Genomic DNA, 22,790 nt, shown 5'->3' with positions numbered 1-22,790 from the left:
ATGAATCTATACATTCAAGAAGCTCAGCAAATTCCAAGCAGGATAGACTCAAAGAGATCCACAATGATCACAATATGAGTCAAACTGTTGAAAACCTGAGAGAATCTTGAAAGCAGCAAGAGGGAAATGAGTCATCACATACGAGGAATCTCAATTAGACTAGAAACTATGGAGGTCAGAAGGCAATGGGATGGCACATTTAAAGTACTGGCTGAAAGAAAAAAGTAAACCTGTCAATCATAAATTCTATATTCAACAAAACTATCCTTCAAGGATAAAACAGAAATTAGTACATTCCCAGATTAAGAAAAGCTAAAGAAGCTTATTACTACTAGAGATGCCCTATAAGAAATGCTAAAGGAAGTCATTCAACCTGAAATGAAAGAATAGGCAGTAACTTGGAACCATATGAAGAAATAAAGAACACTAATAAAGATAATTACATAGGTAAACATAAAAGCTAGCATTATTGCACTTTTGGTTTGTAACTCCTCTTCCTATATTATTTAAAAGGAAAATTCATTAAATAATAATTTTAAGTCTAGGTTAATGGATACCTAAGTATAAAGATGTAATCTGTGACAATAACAATACAAAGGGGAGGGACAGAGATGTATAGGAGCAGAGTGTTTGCATACTATTAAAACTAAGTTGGTATTATTCAAACTGAGTGACTGGAGGCTTAAAATGTTAATTATGATACCCAAGGTAACCACTAAGAAAACAACTAATAACCAAAAGAGTCATAGAGTGACTACATTAACAGACAAAACAAATTTTAAGTCAAAACGGGTTACAAGAGACAGAAGACCATTATATGGTGATAAATGTTCAATTATCAGGAAGATTTATACAATTACCAACATATATGCACCTAACAACAGAGCTCTAAAATATATGAAGCAAAACTTGACAGGACTTAAGGGAGAAATAAATAGTTCTACATTAAGACTTGGATACTTCAATATCCACTTTCAACAATTAATTTAAAAATTAAGATAAAAGATCAATAAGGAAAGAGAGAACTAGAACAACACTTTAAACCACTTAAATCTAACAGACATATATAGAACATGCTACCACTAATAGCAGAATGCACATTTTCCACAAGTGCACATGGAACATTTTCCAGGATAGATCATATGTCAGGTCAAGAAAACATGTCTTAATAAATTTAAAAAGAACTGAAATTATACAAAATGCCTTTTCTGATCACAAAGAAATGAAACTAGAATAACAGATGGAAACTGGAAAACTCATAAATATGCAGAAATTAACACATTCTTAAACAACCAATGGGCTAAAGAAGAAATCACACGGAAAACTGGAAAACACCTTTAGCAAATGAAAGACAAAATGCAACATTCCAAAACTTATAGGATGCAGCAAAAACAGTGCTCAGAGGGAAACTTATAGCTGTAAATGCTCACATTAAAAAAGCAGATACATATGATCACATTTGGGATTTTAAAAGCAGATATATCTGAAATCAGTAACCTACTCTACATCTTAAGGAATTAGAGAGGGGAAAAAAAAAAGCAAACAAAACCCAATGCTAGCAGAAGGAAAAAAAGAATAGAGTGAAGATAGAGAATTTAAAAAAAAGATCCAGGCATGGTGGCTCATGCCTGCAATCCCAGCACTTTGGGAGGCTGAGGCAGGCGGATCACGAGGTCAGATCGAGACAATCCTGGCTAACAAGGTGAAACCCTGTCTCTACTAAAAATACAAAAAAAAAAAAAAAAAAAAAAAGATTAGCCAGGCGTGGTGGTAGGTGCCTGTAGTTCCAGCTACTCCAAAGGCTGAGGCAGGAGAATGGCATGAACCCGGGAGGCGGAGCTTGCAGTGAGCTGAGATCGCACCACTGCACTCCAACCTGGGTGACAAAGCAAGACTCCGTCTCAGTAAAAAAAAAAAAAAAAAAAAAAGTGAAAACCAAAAGTTCATTCTTCGAAAAGCTCAACTAGCAATGTTTACCTTTGATTGGGTTAAAAAAGAGAAGACTCAAATCACAAAAACAGAAATAAAGAGGGGGCATAACTACTCACTGTATAGAAATAAGAATTCTATAAGAAAATACTGTGAACAACTGTATGCCAACATGTTGGATAACCTAGATGAAACAAATTTCTAGAAACATATAAAAACTGACTTATAAACAGAAAGTCTACATAAATCTGTAACAAGAAACTGAATCAGTAATAAAAAATGTCCCAATAAGAGAAAGCCCCAAATCAGATGGCTTTACTGGTAAATTCTATCAAACAATTGAAGAATTAATACTGACCCTTCTCAAATACTTGCAAAAAACTGAAGAGGAAGGACACTTTATAATTCATTTTATAAAGCCAGCATTACTCTGTTAGCAAGGCCAGATAAAGACACTACAAAGAAAACTTTAGACCATCATCCCCTTAAGAATACAGATGCCAAACTCCTCAACAAAATACTAGCAAACTGAATTCAGCAGCATATTAAAAGGATTATATACCAAAACCAAGTGGGATTTATCCCTGGAATGCAAGGATAGTTCAACACACAAAAATCAATGTAATACACCATAACAGAATTAAGTGGGGGAAAAAAAATCATACAATCAGCTCAAATGCAGAAAAAGCCTTTGACAAAACCCACAACCCATTCATGATAAAAACACCCAATAAATTAGCATAGAAGGGAACTTCCTTAACATTGTAAAGGTCATATGTGAAAAACTCACAGATAATAATATGCTCAATGGTGAAAAACAGAAACCTCTCCCCCTAAGATCAGAAGCCAGATAAGGTTGCCCTTTTTCACCACAGTACTTAAAGGTTCTAGTCAGAGAAATTAGGCAAGAATAAGAAATAAAAGGCACCCAAATTGGATAGGAATAAGTAAAACTATCTCTATTCAAGATGACATGATCTTATATGTAGACAATGCTAAAGAATCCACACACATACAAAATTAATGGAGCTAATAAACAAATCTAGCAAAATTGCATAACACAAAATCAATATGGAAGAAAAATCAGTTTATTTCTATATGCTAATAATGAACAATTCAAAAACAAAAATTTAAAAATCTCACAATAGCATCAAAAGAATAAAATATCTAGCAATAAGTTTAAGCAAGGAGGTGCAAGACTGGCACATTGAAAACTACAAAACATTGCTAAAAGACATTAAAGAAGACTAAATAAATGGAAGGCTATCCTGTGTTCATGGCCTGGAAAACTTAACGTTGTTAGATGATGATACCATCCAAAGCCATATAACGATTCAATGCAATCCTTATCAAAATCCCAATGGTGACTTTTGCTGAAATAAAAACAGCCATGTGAAAAATAATATGGAATTTCAAGGAACCCAGGATTGTCAAAAACAATCTTGAAAAAGAAGCACAAAGGTGGAGACTCATACTTCCCAATTACTACAAAGCTACAGTGATTCAAACAGTACAGTACTGATGTAAAGATGGACATATAGGCCAGCAAAATAGAACTGAGAGCCCAGAAATAAACTTTCACTTCTCTTTTCGACTGATTTCTGACAAGGGTGTCAAGAGCATTCAATGGAGAAAGAAAAGTCTCTCTCACAAGTGGTGCTAGAAAAACTGGATATCCACATGCAAAAGAATTAAATTAGACTCTTACCTTATATCGTATACAAAAATGAACTCAAAATAGGTCAAAGATCTAAATTTGAGAGCTACAACTTTATATAAAGCCCTTAGAAGAAAACATAGAGGAAAATCTTCATGTCCTTGACTTTGGCAATGGTTTTTTAAATATAACACCAAAGACACAAATAACAAAAGTAAGATAGATAAACTGGACTTCATTAAAATTACAAACTTTTGTGCATCAAAGGAAAGTAGCAAGAAAGTGAAAAGGCAACCCACAGAATGGAAGAAAACATTTGCAAATCACATATTTTATGAAGGTCTAATATTCAGAAAATATGAAGAACCCCTACAACTCAACAACAAAAAGACAAACAATCCAGTTAAAAAATGGGCAACAGACCCGAATAGACATCTCTCTAAAGAAGATAAAAATGACAAAGACATTCAACATCAGTAATCATTACAGAAATATAAGTCAAACCTCCTACAGAATGCCACTAGGATGGCTATAAAAAAAAAAAAAAAAGAAAAATCTTAAGTGTTGGCAAAGATGTAGAGAAACTGAAATCCTTGTGCACTGTGGCCACCGTGGGAATGAAAAACAGGGCAGTTACTGTGGAAAATAGTTTGGTGTTTCCTCAAAAAGTTAAACATAGAGTTACAGTTTGACTTAGCAATTACACTTCTGGGTATATGTGCAAAAGAAATGAAAGCAGAACTCAAACAGGTATTTGTCCACCCTGCAATATTATTGACAATAGCCAAAAGGTGGAAACAACCGAAATGTCTATCGGACTGATGGATGATAAGCAAAATGTGGTATATACATGTAACGGAATATTATTGTGCCATAACAAGGAAGCAAATTCTGAGACAATGCTACAGCACGGATGAGCACTGAAGACATCATGGTAAGTGAAATAACCCAGACATAAAAGAACAGATATTCTATGATTCCATTTCACAGAGACAGAAAATAGATTAGAGGACTGTGGGGGGAACTGGGAGTTACTGCTTAATGGATTCACAGTTTGTTTAGGGTGTTAAAAATTTTAGAAATAATGGTGATGGTCATACAACATTGCAAATGTAAATAATGCCACTGATTTATACACTTAAAAATGGTTAAAATGGCAAATTCTGCTTTACATATGATTTATCAACTCCCCAAATGAAAAAAAGTTTTCTTACAGTGCATAAAATTTCTCCATGTGTTTGTAGAATAAATATCTAAGGGTAGGAAAGCTCCAGAGGGAAACCATGTATCCTCAGCCCAAAAACAGGCTTCTATGTTCCATCATCTGGAAGAAAAATATAAATGGCCAGCATGTGCACCTAAAGCATCAGGTATAAAATAGGGTTGCAAGGGGAAACAGAGAGGCATGTCCTCCTGGAAGAGAGATGGCACACAAAGGGTCAGGTGCAGGCTGAGTTTTGTTGGGCCTGCCAAGCTCTGCCTAGGAAAGTGTGAGGTGTGATTGTGTTGCCATGCCTGACTATATGAAAATCTGATACTAGGGTTGGGACAAGAACTCTTGAATTTAGGTCTACCCAAAGGGTCTATCTTTGGAGAAGGCATTAGAGGTACTGGATGCCTACTAATCACAAAGCAATGGAGATGTATATCACCACTACAGTTGACAGCATCCAAAGATGGCTGCCTTCTCCCTTACAGAGACAGAATTCACTTCCTTTCCCTTTAAATCTGGCCTGGCCCAGTGACTCCAACCAACAGAACAGGGTAGAAGATACACTGTGGTAGGCGGTCTCTAAAATGACTCCCAAAGTTCACCCCCTAGGGTATTCACAGACTTGTGTAATCCCTTCCCCCTGAGGGTGAGCTGGACTCATTAACACTCTTCTGAGATTAGGTTATAAAAATACCATAGCTGCCATCTTGAATGGGCTCTCTCTCTGATCACTCCCACTGAGAGAGCAAGCTGTCACATTATGCGATAAGCAGCCCTACAAAGGGGCCCACGAAGCATGGCGAGGAACCACAGCCCCAAGACAAACAGCTTGTGAGGAACCGATGCCTGCCAAAAACTGCACAGTGAACTTGGGAGGGGATCCTTCAGCTGCAATGGACTCTTGAGATGATTATGGCCCCAGCTGACACCTTGACTGCAGCCTTGTGAGAGATGCTGAGCCAGAGGCACCCAGCTCAGTCACTCTCAGATTCCTGATCTACAGAAACCATGAGATAAGAAATGCTTGTTGTTTCAGCCACTAAGTTTTTGGGTAATTTATTACACAATGACAGATAACTAATATAGACATTCTAGGACTTCTAAGACCAGGCCTTTGCTCCTTCCTCTTAGAACCCAAGCTATTGTGCTATTAAGAAGCCCAAGCCACATGGAGCAGACACATGGACAAGAACCAAGCTGCTCATGTGGACAGCCTCAGTCAGAACGGAAACTTCAGACACACCATCCCAGCCAACTGACTGCCATTTAAGCCACCCCAGCTGAGGCCCTTGACATCACAGAACAGAGATCCCCTCTATGCCCTGCTGAATTTCTGACCCACAGAATCATTAAGCAAATAAAATGGCTGTTGTTTGAAGCCACTAAAATTTGGGGTGGTATGTTATATAATAATAACCAGAACAAACACTAATTATTAGGATTTGCAGTGAGGCAACAGATCACACATGTAGAGATCTCGGGCATGTGGACTGCTTTACTGAACCCCAGCAATTTATTCATGAATAGTGGACAAGTGGACAGTGGTCTGCTTAGGGACTAGAGGATGGGGTGCATAAGGAAATGATCCCATGGCCACAAACTACCATTCGAAGTCTAACAGGCACTGTCTTAGAAATGTGAGTTGTTGGTCAGAGACAACAGCTTAAGCCAGGCCAACTAAAGAATAAGAAATTCCTTGCATGTGTTCTGTTGGAATCAGAAATCTCTAAACTAAAAGGCTCCACAAAACTAGTATCTTGGTTGCTGCTAAGGAAGGCAGCACCAATACTTTCCAGCATTATTCAATAATACCTGTTCACCCAAAGAAGAACCTGCCAAATCCCTGCCTCTAACAGATCTAAAATAGAAAAGCTTTATCAAACTGAATGAATTAAGGCAATGTCAAATATTTAGAGAAAAGAACAGTACTATTGATAAGAAATCAACATTGCAACAAAATATTAAAACAGACTTTCTGAGAGACAGCTGGTAGTGAGTAGTGTAGGGTAGGCCGCTTTTGGAGAGGGCTTGCTTCCTCAGAAAAAAGCCTGTGAAGTGTCTAATTTTAAATAAAGGTAGTTATTCATCTCAAAGCTCCCAGACCTTTCAGGAATGTTATTAGGAATCACATGATATAACCCTATTCCTCCTAAGCAAAAGCATAAGACCATCATTCCCTATATCCATAAACTAAGAGGAACAAGAATGGGGAGAAAGTCTACAAATGTGTTGTGTGTCTACACTGGCAAGGCTGGACTACAAGATCTCAATGTGCACACTCTGAAACGTAAGAGGATGGACTGCATGAACCTGGGATCAGCAACGGCATTTGCCAAATGCTGTTCTTCAAATGCCAATCAGCCACTCCAAATCAGTATCACTAGCTTCTGCCTGGGAAACGTCACAAAAATTCAGTTGCCTCCAAGATCCAAACAGTAGAAACTCATTAGTGGCCTAGTCAATAATATTCAAAACATGTGTACTAATTAACATAGTCTGTGATGCCAAGTGAGAGATGGTCTGATGCACTTGATGTGTGGTGTACTACAAACTGGTACCTGACTCACCTTCAAATGAGTAAATGTCAAGTCATGGAATACAGATTCCTGGGCGGAGCTACGCAACAATGCTGCCACAGTGTGGCTGCAAGACACCAACTAGCAAACATCTAGCTAATTCATTATCTAGCAAAATAGTATTCCATGTCATCAATTCCAGTCTGATTAATAATGATGCTGAAATTGAGTTCTTATAGTAAAGAAATACTTTATATTGTATCTATTGTCTTTAAAAAGATATTAATAATGATTTTAAAAATACTACTGGAACGTACACCAAAAAAGAAACATATATGATCATTGTTAGAATACCGAAATGGAACGGAGGAATATACAAAACCCAGAAAATGTACATTTAATTAGGGGACATTTAGGGGATAATTTGTCACAAAGATAAATGATGTAAAGGACTAAAGCTCAGAGTACAAATGGGCAAACACTCTTTCCCTTCCTTTCTGAGAAGCCCTAGACTAACACGTGCAGGTGCCACAAACTGGTCTGCATTTGGCCGGCTTCCTGCGTCCGTTAGCAAATAGATACACTACAATGAAGAAATGCTTTTCCGGGCATTTTGGTAAGGATTATGAGTCCATTTTCAGACAAACCTAGTTACAAAGGTACCCTTCTTGTCAACCAGATTATAATGCAAGGAATAAAACTACCTTCACCTGAAACTGAGGGAGATGTGTAGTAGCCTGGGAGACAGGTGAAGATCTAATAAGTAGATCTCAACCATTTATAATTTAAATGTTTCAACAAAACAACTGCTATTTTCTGCCCACATATGATTTTATTAATCAGTGGCTCTGGCAAACAAGACCATTAACTGCAGCCCTAGAAAGCCATATTGGATTGTATAAGGCACAAGTACATTTATTTTCTGACCAGGAGGCACTGTGATGTAGTTTTAGGATGATATAACTAAGACCTTTGTGATTAAGGATGATTTCATCTCCATAGTGACTCGTTTAATCACTCTATATTTAAATTCTTCTCTCCTCTCCCCTTCTCTGGCTTTTTAATAGATTTAAACAAAATGGCTATCAGTCTCTGACTTCAGTGATTTCTGTCATCGACCATTCAGACATTTTCCTCATTTCTCACCATCACTGTGCGATCCATTGGCCTTGTACGATTCTTGGCCAATGGCCATATTAATTTTCTACTTGAAAGGACACAAATAGAATAGTGCTTATGATGAAGGTAGTCAGAGGAGCTTGGGGAATAGTTGGTCATCTTGCTGCATAGCAATTAGCTTGGCAAACTGAAAGAGTCACACGATTGGATCTGATACCTAGCCAAAATTGCCAGAAGAAAAAAACTCATTCTGTTGGGGGTGTTAAATGGCTTTTTAAATAGTGACTATCACAGTTATATTTGCCCTTTTGGAAATGGTACAGGCAGTGTGACATCAGAGATCTCCGTTTCCATGGTGATTATTAGTGATGGCATTTCAGATGTTGTGGTTAGCTTCTCTAGTATAATTCCTTGTACTTTACATCGTAAGAGAGGAGACACAAAAACTGCTCATGTTAACATTTTTAAAGGAAAGAATACTGATCATCCGAGTAGATAAACATCATGGTTTCTGAGTAAATATAATTTGTTAACCTTGAACAGATGTGTGTAGACAGAAGATATATGGGTTAAGCTGGCAAATGATATCACTTGGAATTAACAGGGACTAATTAATTGCTTAGATATTTGGCAGCAATGAGCTGTTATTTTTTGCCTACACATTATTTTATAAACTGGTGGTTCTCATAACACTGATTTGTCCATTTTAATATGTAAAAAAAGAATATTTTCTTACTGTGAAGTAATTATTCTTAGTTACGAACTAATCTGCAGTCTAAGTAAGGAGAAAACTTATCTTCCTCTGCAGTCAAAGACAATCAATGAGGGGAAGGTGGGTGAGTTTCCTACAGCCCAACACGAACATTCACGCAGGGCAGGGTGACATTTCACACGCCGCCTTTTTTCATATGTCTCTTCATTTCACACGTGACCCCTCAACACGGTGATTTTGATGCTGATGAAACTGAACATTTCATTTTTACTTTAATTTTCACATTTAGAGTTGATGGTTCACTTTAAAACACAGTTCACTAAGAAAAAAACAGAATAAACCTAAAGGCCTCTCTTTCAAGAAATTGCTTTGTTTGATTTTGATACACGAGAAAGTTTTCCATTTTCTCATGTAGCCATAAAGGTAGTCATCTTTTTAAAAAGATAATCTGCTATAAAATACACAGTGTATACCTATAAACAAAGTCTATTGAAGTAGCACAGATAAAAAACCAATTTGTTTTTAAATACAGAAAAAAGAATACCCAGAGTCTTTCTATAGTGACTCAAATCAGATCTACTGTGTAGCTCATAATATTGTTTAGAGGCTGAATCCAAGATTATAAACCCAAGTTACAGAGAAAATCTGCTGGCAAGATGAAGGGAAGTCATAATGAATCAAAATGCAATTAAAAAAAATTCTACCTAAATGTGTTACTCTTACACAAGAATAACCAAAATGATAAATGATTCTGTCTTTCCCTTACTCAAGCTTACTATTTTGTACAACTTATACAAAAGCCTACATACCTGGAACAAGGATGGATTTACAAACTGAGGACAAGGTTGGAAAAAAAGTAAACACTTAGGTCAAACAGTATTGCCAGTTGTGACCTAAGTTAATAGGCATTCACAAAGTCTAGGATTAATTACCTATGGGAAACTATCAACATCTTTATCAGCAAACACCCAACTTACAATGAGACTGATATCTATTACTGATGAAATTAGAGTCTCTTAATATGGCACAGAAAAGGTCCCACCTACAATTTAATCAGGAAGACATAATTGGTCATGTTGAGAACTAAAGAAGATACTAAGGGGTAGAATTCTAGAGTCAGAACTGTAAAAGATAACCACATCCATTTTTTTTAAAATAAGGAAATAAAGGCCCATGGAGAGCAAGTAAAATTATCCTAGATCACAAGAAGAGCTACTGGCAAAGCAGGAATGGAATCCTGGCCACCTGTCCTCCCCACCCCCATCCCCCCACCCAAATCAGTGCCTCTTCTAAGCTAATCCAATGAGGTAACATTGACAAAATGCAGCCCACAGACACCAGCACTATCATAAAGAGATTTTCATTCTAAGGATTAATTTATGGAGAATAACTGACTATTTACAAAAAACTAAAACACATGTACACACAACACTGTACTCATATCAGAGAAACCAAAGTCAAAATGCAAAAACCGGAAAAACACAACATTAAAAGCATGATATAATAACAAGCTCTTCACATCTGCCCTCCTTGAAGTTCTGAATAATGGACTAACTTCTCCAGCATCTGATTCAGAAACTTACACAAAACAGTAATAGATTACTCAATTGGAGAAATAAAAATGCATCATCCAGACAGCAAGTGTTCTTAGTTCTTTCATTTGAAGGGTGACCAGTGCTTAAGTCAAACAGAAAGTCCAGGCTTACATAGTTTTCCCTATAGAGAGCAATGGTGGGGCTTCCAGGCAGGGTGACAGGAAGTAATGCTTATGGCATCCTTCCTCCTGAACTCACTAGAGTCCCAAGAAGGCATTCCAGAACTGTTCCTACAGAAACCCACTGGCCAAAAGAAACCCCTTGTATAGAAATGAAGTAGATCTATCATACCAGCCGACGAGAGAAAGGTTCTTCCCTGTTAATTTGAGCAAGTCTCTTCTTGTTATTTGAGAAACTCTGCATGCAGATGATCTGAAATTGAGCTATTATTTAGACTATGATAAAAAGCTAGGGAGATAGATATGCCAGAAAGAGGACATATGCCAATTTCCACTTAGAAAATGGAAATCACCCTGCTCATAAAAAGCAGAAAGTGAGGCTCTTATGAACAACTGGATATGACCTCAGGCAAGTCAGGGGTCCTCTCTGCATGCAACATTGTAAAAAGACACAGATGTCATGAAGGCAGATGAAATAATGCAGAGCAGTGATAGAATATGCCTGCTCTTCAGTTTTAACGTTGATTAGGTTCCCACAGACACCAGAAAGTTGCATGACTATTATCAGACTCCAGGAGTGCAGCACTGCTAGAATCACAGAGCGTTATGATTATCTCAGTGACTGAAAAGAGAATACACTTGAAAGAGAATACTAAAGCCTTGCTTGTGTATAAAGTGTGGTCTGAAGACGGCGTAGGTATCACCTGGGAGCACAGGCCCCACCCAGGCCCACTGAGTCAGAGTCTGCATTTTAGCAAGATCTCCAGGTGATTTGTAAGCACACTGAAGTTTCACAAGCACTTTACTAGAACACTGACAGTGCTCTGACAAAAGGGGCCATGGAAATTTCAGGTGTTATCAACTCTACACAGACGCATGTGCAGAGGGGTTCCAAGTCAGTCTGGCCCTTGCCTGCTACATCTGATCAACCACAGGTTAAACAGTTGAGAAGTAAACCTTTTTTTATTACAGGTAACAGCACCAATCAAGTGAGCCTGGTTTAGTTACCTCTTCTTTCTGTGAAAGATAACAGAAAAAATAAATAAATAAATAAAGCTGGACATGTTAAAAAAAAAAAAAAAGCTTTTAGGAATCTGTCTGGATAATGCCAAAAACCTCAACCACACTAAATGATTATAAGTGAGCCTGAGTTATTACATTTTCATAATTAAAATCATTAAAACCCGAGCATGGGTATTGATTTACTGATTGGCAATGACTTTTTATTATTTTTTTAAAAAAACCTCATTTCAACTTTCATTTTCAGAAGAGATGATGTTCTCAGAAGGCATATTTGAGCTTTAGGAACGTTGTAGTATTCGAGTGGGAAAACAAACATGCTGGGTGAAAAATAACCTACATTTTGATCATGGCTCTTACCCTGTTAGCTTCTACTGGGAACAGTGATTTCTGTAAGGGTTCACTACGGAACAGCAGATGTGAAAGGGGTCTACGTCATTTCTTGCTCCACTCACACACGCTGTACTGGGTTTTCCTTTTCATGCCCACTTCCCCAGTGACCTGCTGTCCTAGATAAGAAATGGGGAAGCTCCTGATGGGGTTCAGAACACACTACCCCAAAAGACGGTGCCTTGGCATACTGAGTATCTTAAGGTGAAGGAATCAGAAAATGGCGTATGCAGGAAGGACCCTCTGACTTTCCCCTTTCTTCTCCCGACACAGGTCATGAGATGCTTATGAGGGAGGTGCCCTCACACCACCTGGAGCAAACGAACATCTTCACCGCTGAAGGCAGAGGGGGTACCTTGAGGAATCTAAATGAACAGGCCTTGCTAAACATCCCCATTTCTCACCCTTAGCTCTTACTCCTGTGTCCTGTCATATTTTTTCATGACTTTGCACTCGTATAAAAACACTCAGGTTCAGCCATTTCTTAGGGTCTTTATTTCCTTATGAAGGCTTTCCTGTTCCATAAAATTTATATGCAATAAATGTGTATGCTTTTCTCCTGTTAATCTGCCTTTGTCAGTTTAATTTTCAGACCCAGCCAGGGACCCTAAGAGGGCTGGGGAAAACTTTTTTACTCCCAAACAGGGGAAAGCTGTTCCCCAGGATCGAAGTTACTGAGAAGAAAATTGAAAGAGCAAGAATTTGGCCTTTAAACAGCTTGTACTGGCAACTGAGGTTCTATTTTAATTTCTGAACAATAGTGATAATCTCCACAATAGTGAAAAACACTCAAATTCCATTTCCTTAGATAGAGTAACTAGGCACAGCACAGGGAGGAGGCAACCATGCTGACCAGTGTGACAGAGTGCAGAAGAGGGGTTATGGGTCACAGGTCCTGACTCTCAGAGTGCTCGGAAAGCTCTATTCCACTAAACTGCTTTTGTAAATTTTGTTTGAGCACAAGTCCTTCGCCAGTCAGCTCAGCTCAATTTTGAACGTAATAACCATCAACAGGGGCAAGAGGGTACCAACATAGTTTTCACTGTGGTGCCAAGTTCAAAATGGGAAGGAATCATGAACTTCGCCCTCCCCCAGTTACCTGATATCACAGCGATTTTCCCAGATCCATGTTCTTCTCTAGCTATTCTTTCTGCTTCCTCCATCAGCAGCATGCCAAATCCCTGCACAGAGCAACAAAGAGGAGTGGGAATTAAAAAGGAAGGCAGTTCATTAAGAGGGGTCCATGAAACAAGAAGGCTATATACTTTAGTAGTTGCTAAAATCTGTTAAAATAAGAGTGAAAAAGCCCACTTACGGGAGTAAGGAATAAGAAACCATTCACTCATACCAAAGGTATACTGTAGTAGACAATTGAAAAAGGCGTAACTTTTGAACAAGAGCTACCAAAAGGCATTTTGTGAATGATGTAATCTATTCACAGGAAGACAGTAATTCCCTCTCAAATTCTGTCTCTTTTTAGGTAAGTTCTAGGCAATCTCTAAATGATGGAAGTCTGGGGCAATATGTCTTTAATTTCTTAGTCACCTCTCTACTTTTTTTTTTTTTTAAGATGGAATCTCCCGCTGTTGTCCAGCCTGGAGTGCAGTGGCTCACTGCACTGGGCGAGATCACTCTGACTCAATCTCGGCTTACTGCAACCTCCGCCTCCCAGGTTCAAGTGATTCTCCTGCCTCAGCCTCCTGACTAGCTGCGACTACAGGCACGTGCCACCATGCCCAGCTAATTTTTGTATTTTTAGTAGAGACGGGGTTTCACCATGTTGGCCAGACTGGTCTTGAACTTGACCTCAGGTGATCCACCTGCCTCAGCCTCCCAAAGTACTGGAATTACAGGTGTGAGCCACCACTCCCGGCCACCTCTCTACTTTCTAAGAGTTGAGAAACCAGGCAAAATTCTTAAATCATCAATTTTGGAGCTTATATCATATCCACCATTAGATTTTAACACATTTTCTGGAAATTTTAAGAAGTGAGTTATTAAGGTAGGTTGTCTGGGGTTAGAATAGGGTTCCCCTATGTATAATATGGCTTAACCTTAGGAAGTGTTTCATAAGTGCTTTCCCATCACCATCTAACCTGATTCCACAATAAGTTGACCCATATGAGACTGCCAGTATTAGACAATTTCTTACTTTCAAAAATACTAACTGCAGGCCGGGCACAGTAGCTCATGCCTGTAATCTCAGCACTTTGGGAGGTCAAAGTGGGTGGATCCCCTGAGGTCAGGAGTTCAAGACCAGCCTGGCCAACATGGTGAAACCCCGTCTCTACTAAAAATATAAAAATTAGTCAGGTATGGTGGTGCACACCTGTAATCGCAGCTACTAGGGAGGCTGAGGCAGGAGAATCACTTGAACCAGGGAGGCGGAGGTTGCAGTGAGCCAAGATCATGCCACTGCACTCCAGCATGGCTGACAAAGTGAGACTCTATCTCAAAAAAATACCAATTCCATGTGGTTCAATTTGTTATGTTCCAACTGACTGAATCTCAGTTTGTCCTTTCCTCCCAAAAGGATACAATCTGGGGAGAAAACATCTCTGAACAACTAAAACACTGGCTCATCTGTTTCTATGCTTTTCTTTCCCCTCTCCTCCTCCTCTGTCTCTTCCTCCTCTCTTCACCCCACTTCTTTTCTCTTTTCCTACTTAGGCAGTTTCTTACAAGCCAAATAGAAATGGAATACAGGATACCTGATGCTGAAATTTGGTAGGATCCCGGCTGCTCACAGGGACCACACTTCCATACACATGCAGCTCTCGTACTATGGAGACACCTCCACCCAATTCGAAACGGAAAGTTTCTTCTGAACACTTGCGTAATCGTAGGAGGCCAATCAAAATGTCTTGATCTGGGTCTTCGTATGACAAGAATGTTTCCCAGCCACCATTTGCAACATAATCTCTCCTTACCAGTTCAACCTGTTTAGTAAAAAGCCACAAAAAATATTATTCAAAATTAAAGAACCAAATTCATTTTTGTAATTGTATGTATTTATTTAGGTTAATATCTAGTTAGGGATAAGGAATGAATAATCACTAATTACATTTCTTTTTACTTGTCTACTCTCAAATAGCACCAAGATTAAAGTTCATACCTTGTTCATGGACTATTATAAAAGGAAAACAACTGTATAATTTCGCAAATACTTGAACTTCATTAACCTTGAGACTCTTACAGAGATCCAGCTCAGTAAAGGCTTCCACGCATTTGACTCCCCATGAAGAGTCTCTAATGTAAAATTTCAAAATCCGTCACATGTGTAGCTCTCAGGAGCACCCCTTTGTCTCAAAACTGTCAGGTGCTCAATGGTTTGGGTTTCACCTTCTAATCTTATCGCCTCCACTGAAACCTACCTTTGGGGAAGAAAAATGTGATGCTGGTCACTGGCACTGTGATGAAATTTCAAGGAAGTATGGCCTCCCACAGGGCACTTAAAATATTATGCATAATTTATGGGATAAAAATGTTAAAGAAAATTCAATCACGGAGGGTAGCTTTTGGGGGGAAGCTTTGTGGTAGCAGTCTGCACAGGCTTTTGGCTCTTCAGCTCATTGTACAAATGGCTCTTGTACTTTTCCTAAATAGAAGCCATATGTAACAATATGCATGCACAGAGAAAAGTATACACGTGGACATGGCCACATGCAGAAACACTCGGTAGATGAGCAGATTGTACCCAGAGCAAGGTGAACAATTCAGACTAACACATATTCCTTCTCAACAATGTTTGCTAAATAACTGAACTGCACAAGAATTTGGCAAATTGTGTTGGGTCTGCTTTTTCTCTCAAAAGGTCCTACATGTGAAAAATGTCAATTAACTAATTCATGCTGAGAACAGAAACATCAATGCAGAGATCATCTATTCCAGCCTTTCGCAAATGGGGCTCCACAAGAGAATCAAATCCTACAGAAAAGTTGGCATACAGTTAGACATTATACAAGTGTAAGAGAGAAGTTAATTCATTACATACCATGAATGCCTTAAGGCATTATGCTTAATTTTTGTGGAGCCTGTGGATAAGGGCTGATCTATTCATTTGCTTATCACCATTGGGCAACAGCTGAATAGTTACACACAAAGAGAGAAGCAGATCATACTACACTCTTCCCAAATGTAGCTTGTAGTCACAGGGGACTATTTACAATTGAATTAATCAAAATTAAATAAAATTAAAAATTTAGTTCCTCATTTGTACAAGCCACATTTCAAGGGCTCAACAGTCACCACCATATGGGATATTGGATAGCCCAGATCACAGAACATTTCCAACACTGCAGAAAGTTCCATTGAACAGTGCTAATCTAGAATGAGGTTCAGACTTCGTTTTCCTAACCTGGCTCTTCTAGAATTCTCCTATTTGGCTTTCATGGTTTGACACCGGTATCTAATCCTTGATTAGTCTCTGCTCTTAGTTATTCACTTCTGGGGCTCTGTCCTTGGTTAAGAACATGTGGGCACAGGGTTGGCAAAGATCTAAGGACAGTACCTAGGCCCTCTGCGACATGAAGAGACTAACCTGGTATGGCCGTACTTTGTGATGAATTTCTTGGATTCCAACTTCTCTGGTTCTCACATCTCGACACTGTCAAGAAAAGTGGCGGGGCAGGGGGAGGGCACAAATATAAAACTGGTAACTCATTCAATCTTTATTTTTATTTAAACCTCTCCACCAAACCCTGGGCTCGAAATTAAGTTTGTACATAACTTATAATGAGATAAAAGAGCTGAATTTCAAAATAAAACCACCTTTAATCAATCTGAGGATAGGGGAAACCAGAGTAGGAATGTATGAAGTAGTACAGTATTGCTTTTAAAATAAATTTAGAATTCAAAAAAGATCAATATACAACATAATCTTAGCAGTAAAGAATGTAAGTCATAAGAGTAAGAAACAGGTTTGCCTGGGGGATATAACTATCTGAAAGTACAATCCAGAAGTATGTATATAAAGAGTAAAAAGTAAATTCCTAAATGTTTAAAACCTTCTCCATTTTATGGCAGTTAACATTTTTAGCATCACCATATTTGTATCATTTTAGGAATATCCAAAAAGTACATGTTGAAGATGGTTTTTTTTTTTTTTTGTAAGAAGGGTGCTGTGGAAGAAAGGCAGGGAAAGAAGAAGAAAGGGAAGGAGGGAGGGAGAGACGGAGGGAAGGAAGGAATGAAGGAAGGGAGGGAGGGAGAAGGAACCTAGAGTCGTGTATTACATACTCTGAAGCACAATCACAAATGGCTCTTTGAATATCTGAGGAGGCATGGAGCTGCCTACAGACAATGCCAATGCAATGCCTGGTCTGCATGGCCAAGCATCTGTGATGTGGCTCTCACTTCTATTCTACGACCCACAGTGCATGCTACGCTACCAGACATTTACAATTACACAGTCCTTTTCATTATTATAAATCCTTGTAATTATTCAATTATATATCCTATGGTGTATTTCTCCCTTACAGAACAAACCATAAACATTTTCTTCCAGTGAGAAAAGATCACTGTGGGAAATTTGATGATGTCACGTAAGCTTTTCTACTAATAGTATATTTATGAAGGACTGCTATACATGTATATAATTCCAAGAGAAAAATAAGAGCTCATTATTCAGTTGTAGAAAATTAAAGCTACTTCCACAACCCAGGAACTAGCTCAAGATAATACTTTGCTGATGTGGAGTCCACGAATTCCAGTAAACAAAAACTGTATAGCAGACGAAGATGATCGATCTCTGTAATTATTAATCTACTGAATGTAGCTGCTGTCCTTTCACTACAGTAGTTCTATATAGTAGCTAGCATGGGAATGTATTACTGTTCCATGTTCTTAATGAACACCTGCATGCTGTTTCTTTATTTTTTTTTTGGCATGCTTTTTTAAAGGCAGAGTTTGGTGTGTGCTTATTTTCTGCTCAAGATGTTGCCTCTAGGAACTAGATATATTTTGGCTATGACTGAATTCCAGCCTTTGGACTCAATCCTAGCTTACTTTAACAGAGGCTAACAAGGCTTATGAGGGGTGAGGGTTAAAGAAGATGGATGGACAACGAGATTGTTGGGATAACCAGGCCAGGTCAGTCATCTTGACCTTCTTGAAGGTCAGTGGCCTTCTTGGAGGCGAGAAGAGATGGAGAACATGAACAGCTGGAGTCTGGGAGGCAAAGCAGGCACACAATTTTGTTTGGTGCCATTAATTACTATAAATGCATTTGCTATTTTTCTGGAACATAAAATTCTTCACTTTTTTTTTTTGGTAGAATATGCCAATAATGTTCACAAACTCTCCCTTGAACAATCTGAAAAATTTTCTCCATAATAATTTGAGTGAGAGAATAAAATGTCTTAGGTAAGTCCACAAACACCATAGGCAATCCTTGGAATAATGTCTTTCAAAGTGTGGCCCACATCTGAACTGTGCATGAGAACCATGTACCTAGTGCTGGATAACAGATTGGTCCCATCCCAACCTACTGATCCAGAATCTCTGAAGGCAGAGCCCAGGAGTCGGCCCTTGGTCTCAACACCACTCCTGGTTTATTGCTTTAGCAGCTCTAAGAAGTTCCTGAGTACTGGAGTTTCAAACCTTCCTGTGACTTAAGAATTTCCCACAGAGACTGTTAAGTTGCAGGTTCTTGGGCTCTTTTTACATCCTGGGCCAGCACAGAGGGGATGCTTAGTAAATATCTGTGACCAAAGAAGGGATTTCAATGGCCAGAGGGATGGGAGACTGGTATATGTGGAGCAATAGCAGTTTTGGCAATTATTTCATGCCCATAATCCTTGTCTTTTCAAATGATTATACTTTCTTCTCAGGAATCACATCTTTTTCTTCAGTCTATAACTGAATTCCTAATACTTCAAAAGAAAAACTGTTTCTAAAAACTGGAATGGAGCACGCAGTTGGCAATCTGAGCAGGCAGAAGAGAGCAGAAGGGAATGAAGGAACAGGAGGCAGCCTCTGCACCACTGGCTTCAGCTCCGACATGGTCCAGTGACTATGCCTTCAACATCTGGGGACTTTCTGACCTGACCCGCATGTCTGGTTTTAGGGGTGATAGCAGCAAAGTCGTCTGCGTTTCAGATTCCTCTTTTTCTCAACAGCTGTGGCCTGACCCCCATATTTGCTCTTACCTGTATTCCGAGGTCTTTCATTCTTGCAAGTGCCAGCTCTCTCAGGTTACCATGCTCTACTCCTGAGCTGACTAAAGGCATTGGAATATCCCTGTACACAGGAGAAAAACATAAGCTGTTGCAAAATAGAAATCATTCTCCACAGCAGTAAGGCAAGGGTATTAAAAAAATAAAAAAGAACAAAAACAAAAAAGCAAGAAACTTATGAATCTGACCAGGAAATCAGAGGCAACGCCTCCGAACAAGGAGCTTCTCTACGCCTCAGCCTTCTCATCAAGGAAATTATGATTTCCCCTGACCTTCAGGGTTTCTGTGAAAGGCACCTGATTGAAATCACTTTATAAGACTACAGAGTGCTAAACAAATGTCTGAATGCCCAATAACCATTTGTAAAGATTTTTTTAGTAAAGAGACATTTGTACCAAATAAATCAAGAAATAAATTTTTTCCTTTATGAAATTTGTTCAACAATGTAGCTTACACTTTCCCACACAGCTGCTGAATGACAAGTAACTGGGATGCTCAAAAGCCTGCCTTAGCCAACAACTGGTCTCAAAGAATAAATCTTTTTTCCTTGTTTCTCAAAAATCTAAGTTAAAAGTGACTATGTATTAGAGGAATAACAGCTTGCCTAAAGATAGGAGGAAATAAAATTTGTTTCCTGGCATTAATACAGCATAAAGTGCCAGGCATCAAGGAAACTTCCATCAAGAGCTGAAGTTATGAGTTCCATTTTAGTTGCTCCAACACTCTCCTCTAGACAAAAATCAGTATCTAAAGATAAAACAGTTAACAAAATCTGAAGTAAGAATATGCTCCGCACATCTGCTTCCTATTCAAAGACAAGTCTCTAATTTGTTTTGTCTCCTATGTGGTTGATCAGAGGAAAGATGTGGAGAATATGCCAATTATTTTTTCTTCTCATTCTGCTTTTGAATCAACTTGAGTCTTTTTCTCCTCTTTTCACTTATCCCTTCAAATGTTAAATGCAATTAGCTAATTCATCCATTTGATTTTAATAAGATATTCCTCCAGCAAAAGTATCAAAAGCCAATCAATTAGCTTTAAAAGCTATACAAATAAGTCTGTTAGGCTCTGGAAGCCAGGAGAGTTGCCATAAATATAAATCAAAGATAAGTCAAAATTCTTTAAGGCAAAGACACACTGGAGGGTTCAAAGTGAGAGTGACATAAAATGTATATATTACAGTGACCAGAGTTTGCATATATGGCTTACTTACAGTTTTTGGTAAAATAAATTTCTATCTTTGGAACTATAATTTTCTTAAAATCAAATACATTTTAAAATTAGTAATCAGGTGACGCTAAATGAAGGCTATCAAAGTAAAAAATATGGTTGATTTTGGCAAGGAACGTATGTATATTTTAAAAATTTTACTGTTTCAGATTGTACAAGCCAAACATAAAGTCTTCCAAATGCCCTTTTTTACCCTAAAACAATTTATAAAGAACTCACAAATATATAAATTATTAGATATATGGCTATACATTATATATATACACATATAAGAAACACATAAAACTTAAAATTTAAAACATTATCATACATGGCACAAAATTAATCTGATAAAGTCACTGGCAACCAGTGTTAGTGCCCATTACATGACAAATACATTTAATTCTTGTTATCCATGATAGTTATGCTGTTGTGAATACTGAATTAGTGAATACTAAAGCATTGTCCACAGGGGATATACAGGGTTAGGTTCCTGTGAGCCCCTAAAACATCTTCAACTGATCAATGCATAACATTGTTTAATGCACGTTTCTGTTTAAAGGCACCTTATTTAACATATAGCTGATTCATTAACATTAAACTCATGGCCACAGCACTATAACTCATGGACAGCGCTATAACTCAAAGCAGCTTAACACATGCAATTTGTCTAAGGCACACAACAGCCTTCTTGCATTTAGGAACATGAGATAGCATCTCAGGACTACACCTGGGGCAGTGCTCCTCTCTATGTCCTTAGTTAATTAAGAAGAAAATGAATGAAGAGGTGTGGGATACCATGGATGGCTGGACATGGGAAGAGAGCAGAGGCCTAAGGTAGGGCCTCTGTGGGTTGAGGATGACTGTATGCAGAAAACTGATCACTGAGAAGTTAATTACCCAATGCACCAAAAACCAATTAAAAAATCTCAAACCCTTAAAAGAAGCATCGATTAAACTCTCATCAGCTCTGTTACCATAGGTAGAAAACATGGTTTTAAAGAGTCTCCTTTGTAGAACGGACTCAGAGGAGATAATCCAGGACAACGATGTGTAAGAGACTTGCCCATGGAGCCTACCCAGCCCACAGAAGGGGCTGCAGAACCCATGTCTCAACCAACAGGACAACTTCCCTCCATTATTTCCCCAATCATAAACGATGCTCTGTTGTCCTGCTCTTATCCTAGTGCCATTTCCCTACATCCAAATTAAACTTCCCTCCCTACCTATAAAGAAACTGATTTGCTTATTAATCCATATGCACAACTTTATGCTTGCTCTTTGCACTAGCACACAGAATTCAAAGAACTGTTCTAATTTCTAAAAAGCATACTTTGAAACTTGATAGGGACAAATGTGGACAGGTATTAAACACACAGAATTCATTAATCTGATAAGTGGCAAAGGTAGAAAACGTTAATTAAAATTCATCTAGATAGACTGATAATTTACAATCATAAAAAGCTGAGACACTTTGGAGCTTTAATTTGACATCAGGGAAAAAAATTAGGCCCTTCTTTGGTACTTTAAGTTCTCTGCTGGCAAATGACAATTTGGTTAGGCAGACCCTGAGTATGCCTCATTATGGAAATGACTAAAGCTTGCAAATGACATGTGAACTCCACAAGGATTTTCTAGGATATGACATCTGGTAAATCACCATAGTTGGAGCTACCTGGATGTTCAGTAATGGTTTCAAAACTAGGATCTAAGACCTACACATCAAAAATCATTTATGGTGCCAAGACAATTCTGTGAGAAAATAATGGTATTTTCAACAAATAGGCAAAAGAATGAAACTGGACCCCTACCTCATACCATACACAAAATTTACTCAAAATGGATCACAGACCTAAATGTAGTAAGAGCTAAAACTACACAACTGTTAGAATAAAACACAGAAGTAAACCTCATGCTGCTGAGCTTTTTTTTTTTTTTTTTTTAGATGGAGTCTCGCTCTGTTACCCAGGCTGGAGTGCAGTGGCATGATCTCGGCTCACTGCAACCTCCACCTCCCAGATTCAAGTGATTCTCCTACCTCAGCCTCCCGAGTAGCTGGGATTACAGGTTCCTGCCACCACAACCGGCTAATTTTTGTATTTTTAGTAGAGAGATAGTTTTGTGATGTTGGCCAGG

At 38.4% G+C, this 22,790-nt stretch overlaps 1 protein-coding gene across 7 annotated transcripts in view; it reads right to left on the bottom strand.

The window, feature by feature from the left end:
• ELP3 (elongator acetyltransferase complex subunit 3) overlaps positions 1–22,790 on the bottom strand; it is a 103,627-nt gene that overhangs the window by 15,356 nt on the left and 65,481 nt on the right. For 4 of the 7 annotated variants that reach the window (XM_021942167.2, XM_021942168.2, XM_021942173.2 and 1 more), the window contains 5 exons: positions 19,419–19,509; positions 16,811–16,876; positions 14,982–15,209; positions 13,370–13,451; positions 11,869–11,877 (listed from right to left, as the gene is read on the bottom strand). In XM_021942167.2, coding sequence (XP_021797859.1) covers positions 11,869–11,877; positions 13,370–13,451; positions 14,982–15,209; positions 16,811–16,876; positions 19,419–19,509 — 476 coding nt within the window. The remainder of the gene's footprint in view (positions 1–11,868; positions 11,878–13,369; positions 13,452–14,981; positions 15,210–16,810; positions 16,877–19,418; positions 19,510–22,790) is intronic. The other 3 variants (XM_021942169.2, XM_021942171.2, XM_021942172.2) reach the window with 1 other exon arrangement.

Source organism: Papio anubis, chromosome 8, assembly GCF_008728515.1.
Source record: "Papio anubis isolate 15944 chromosome 8, Panubis1.0, whole genome shotgun sequence".
NCBI lineage: Eukaryota > Metazoa > Chordata > Mammalia > Primates > Cercopithecidae > Papio > Papio anubis.
Note: the sequence above shows the minus strand (reverse complement) of the source record. Positions and strands in the feature narration are given on the sequence as shown.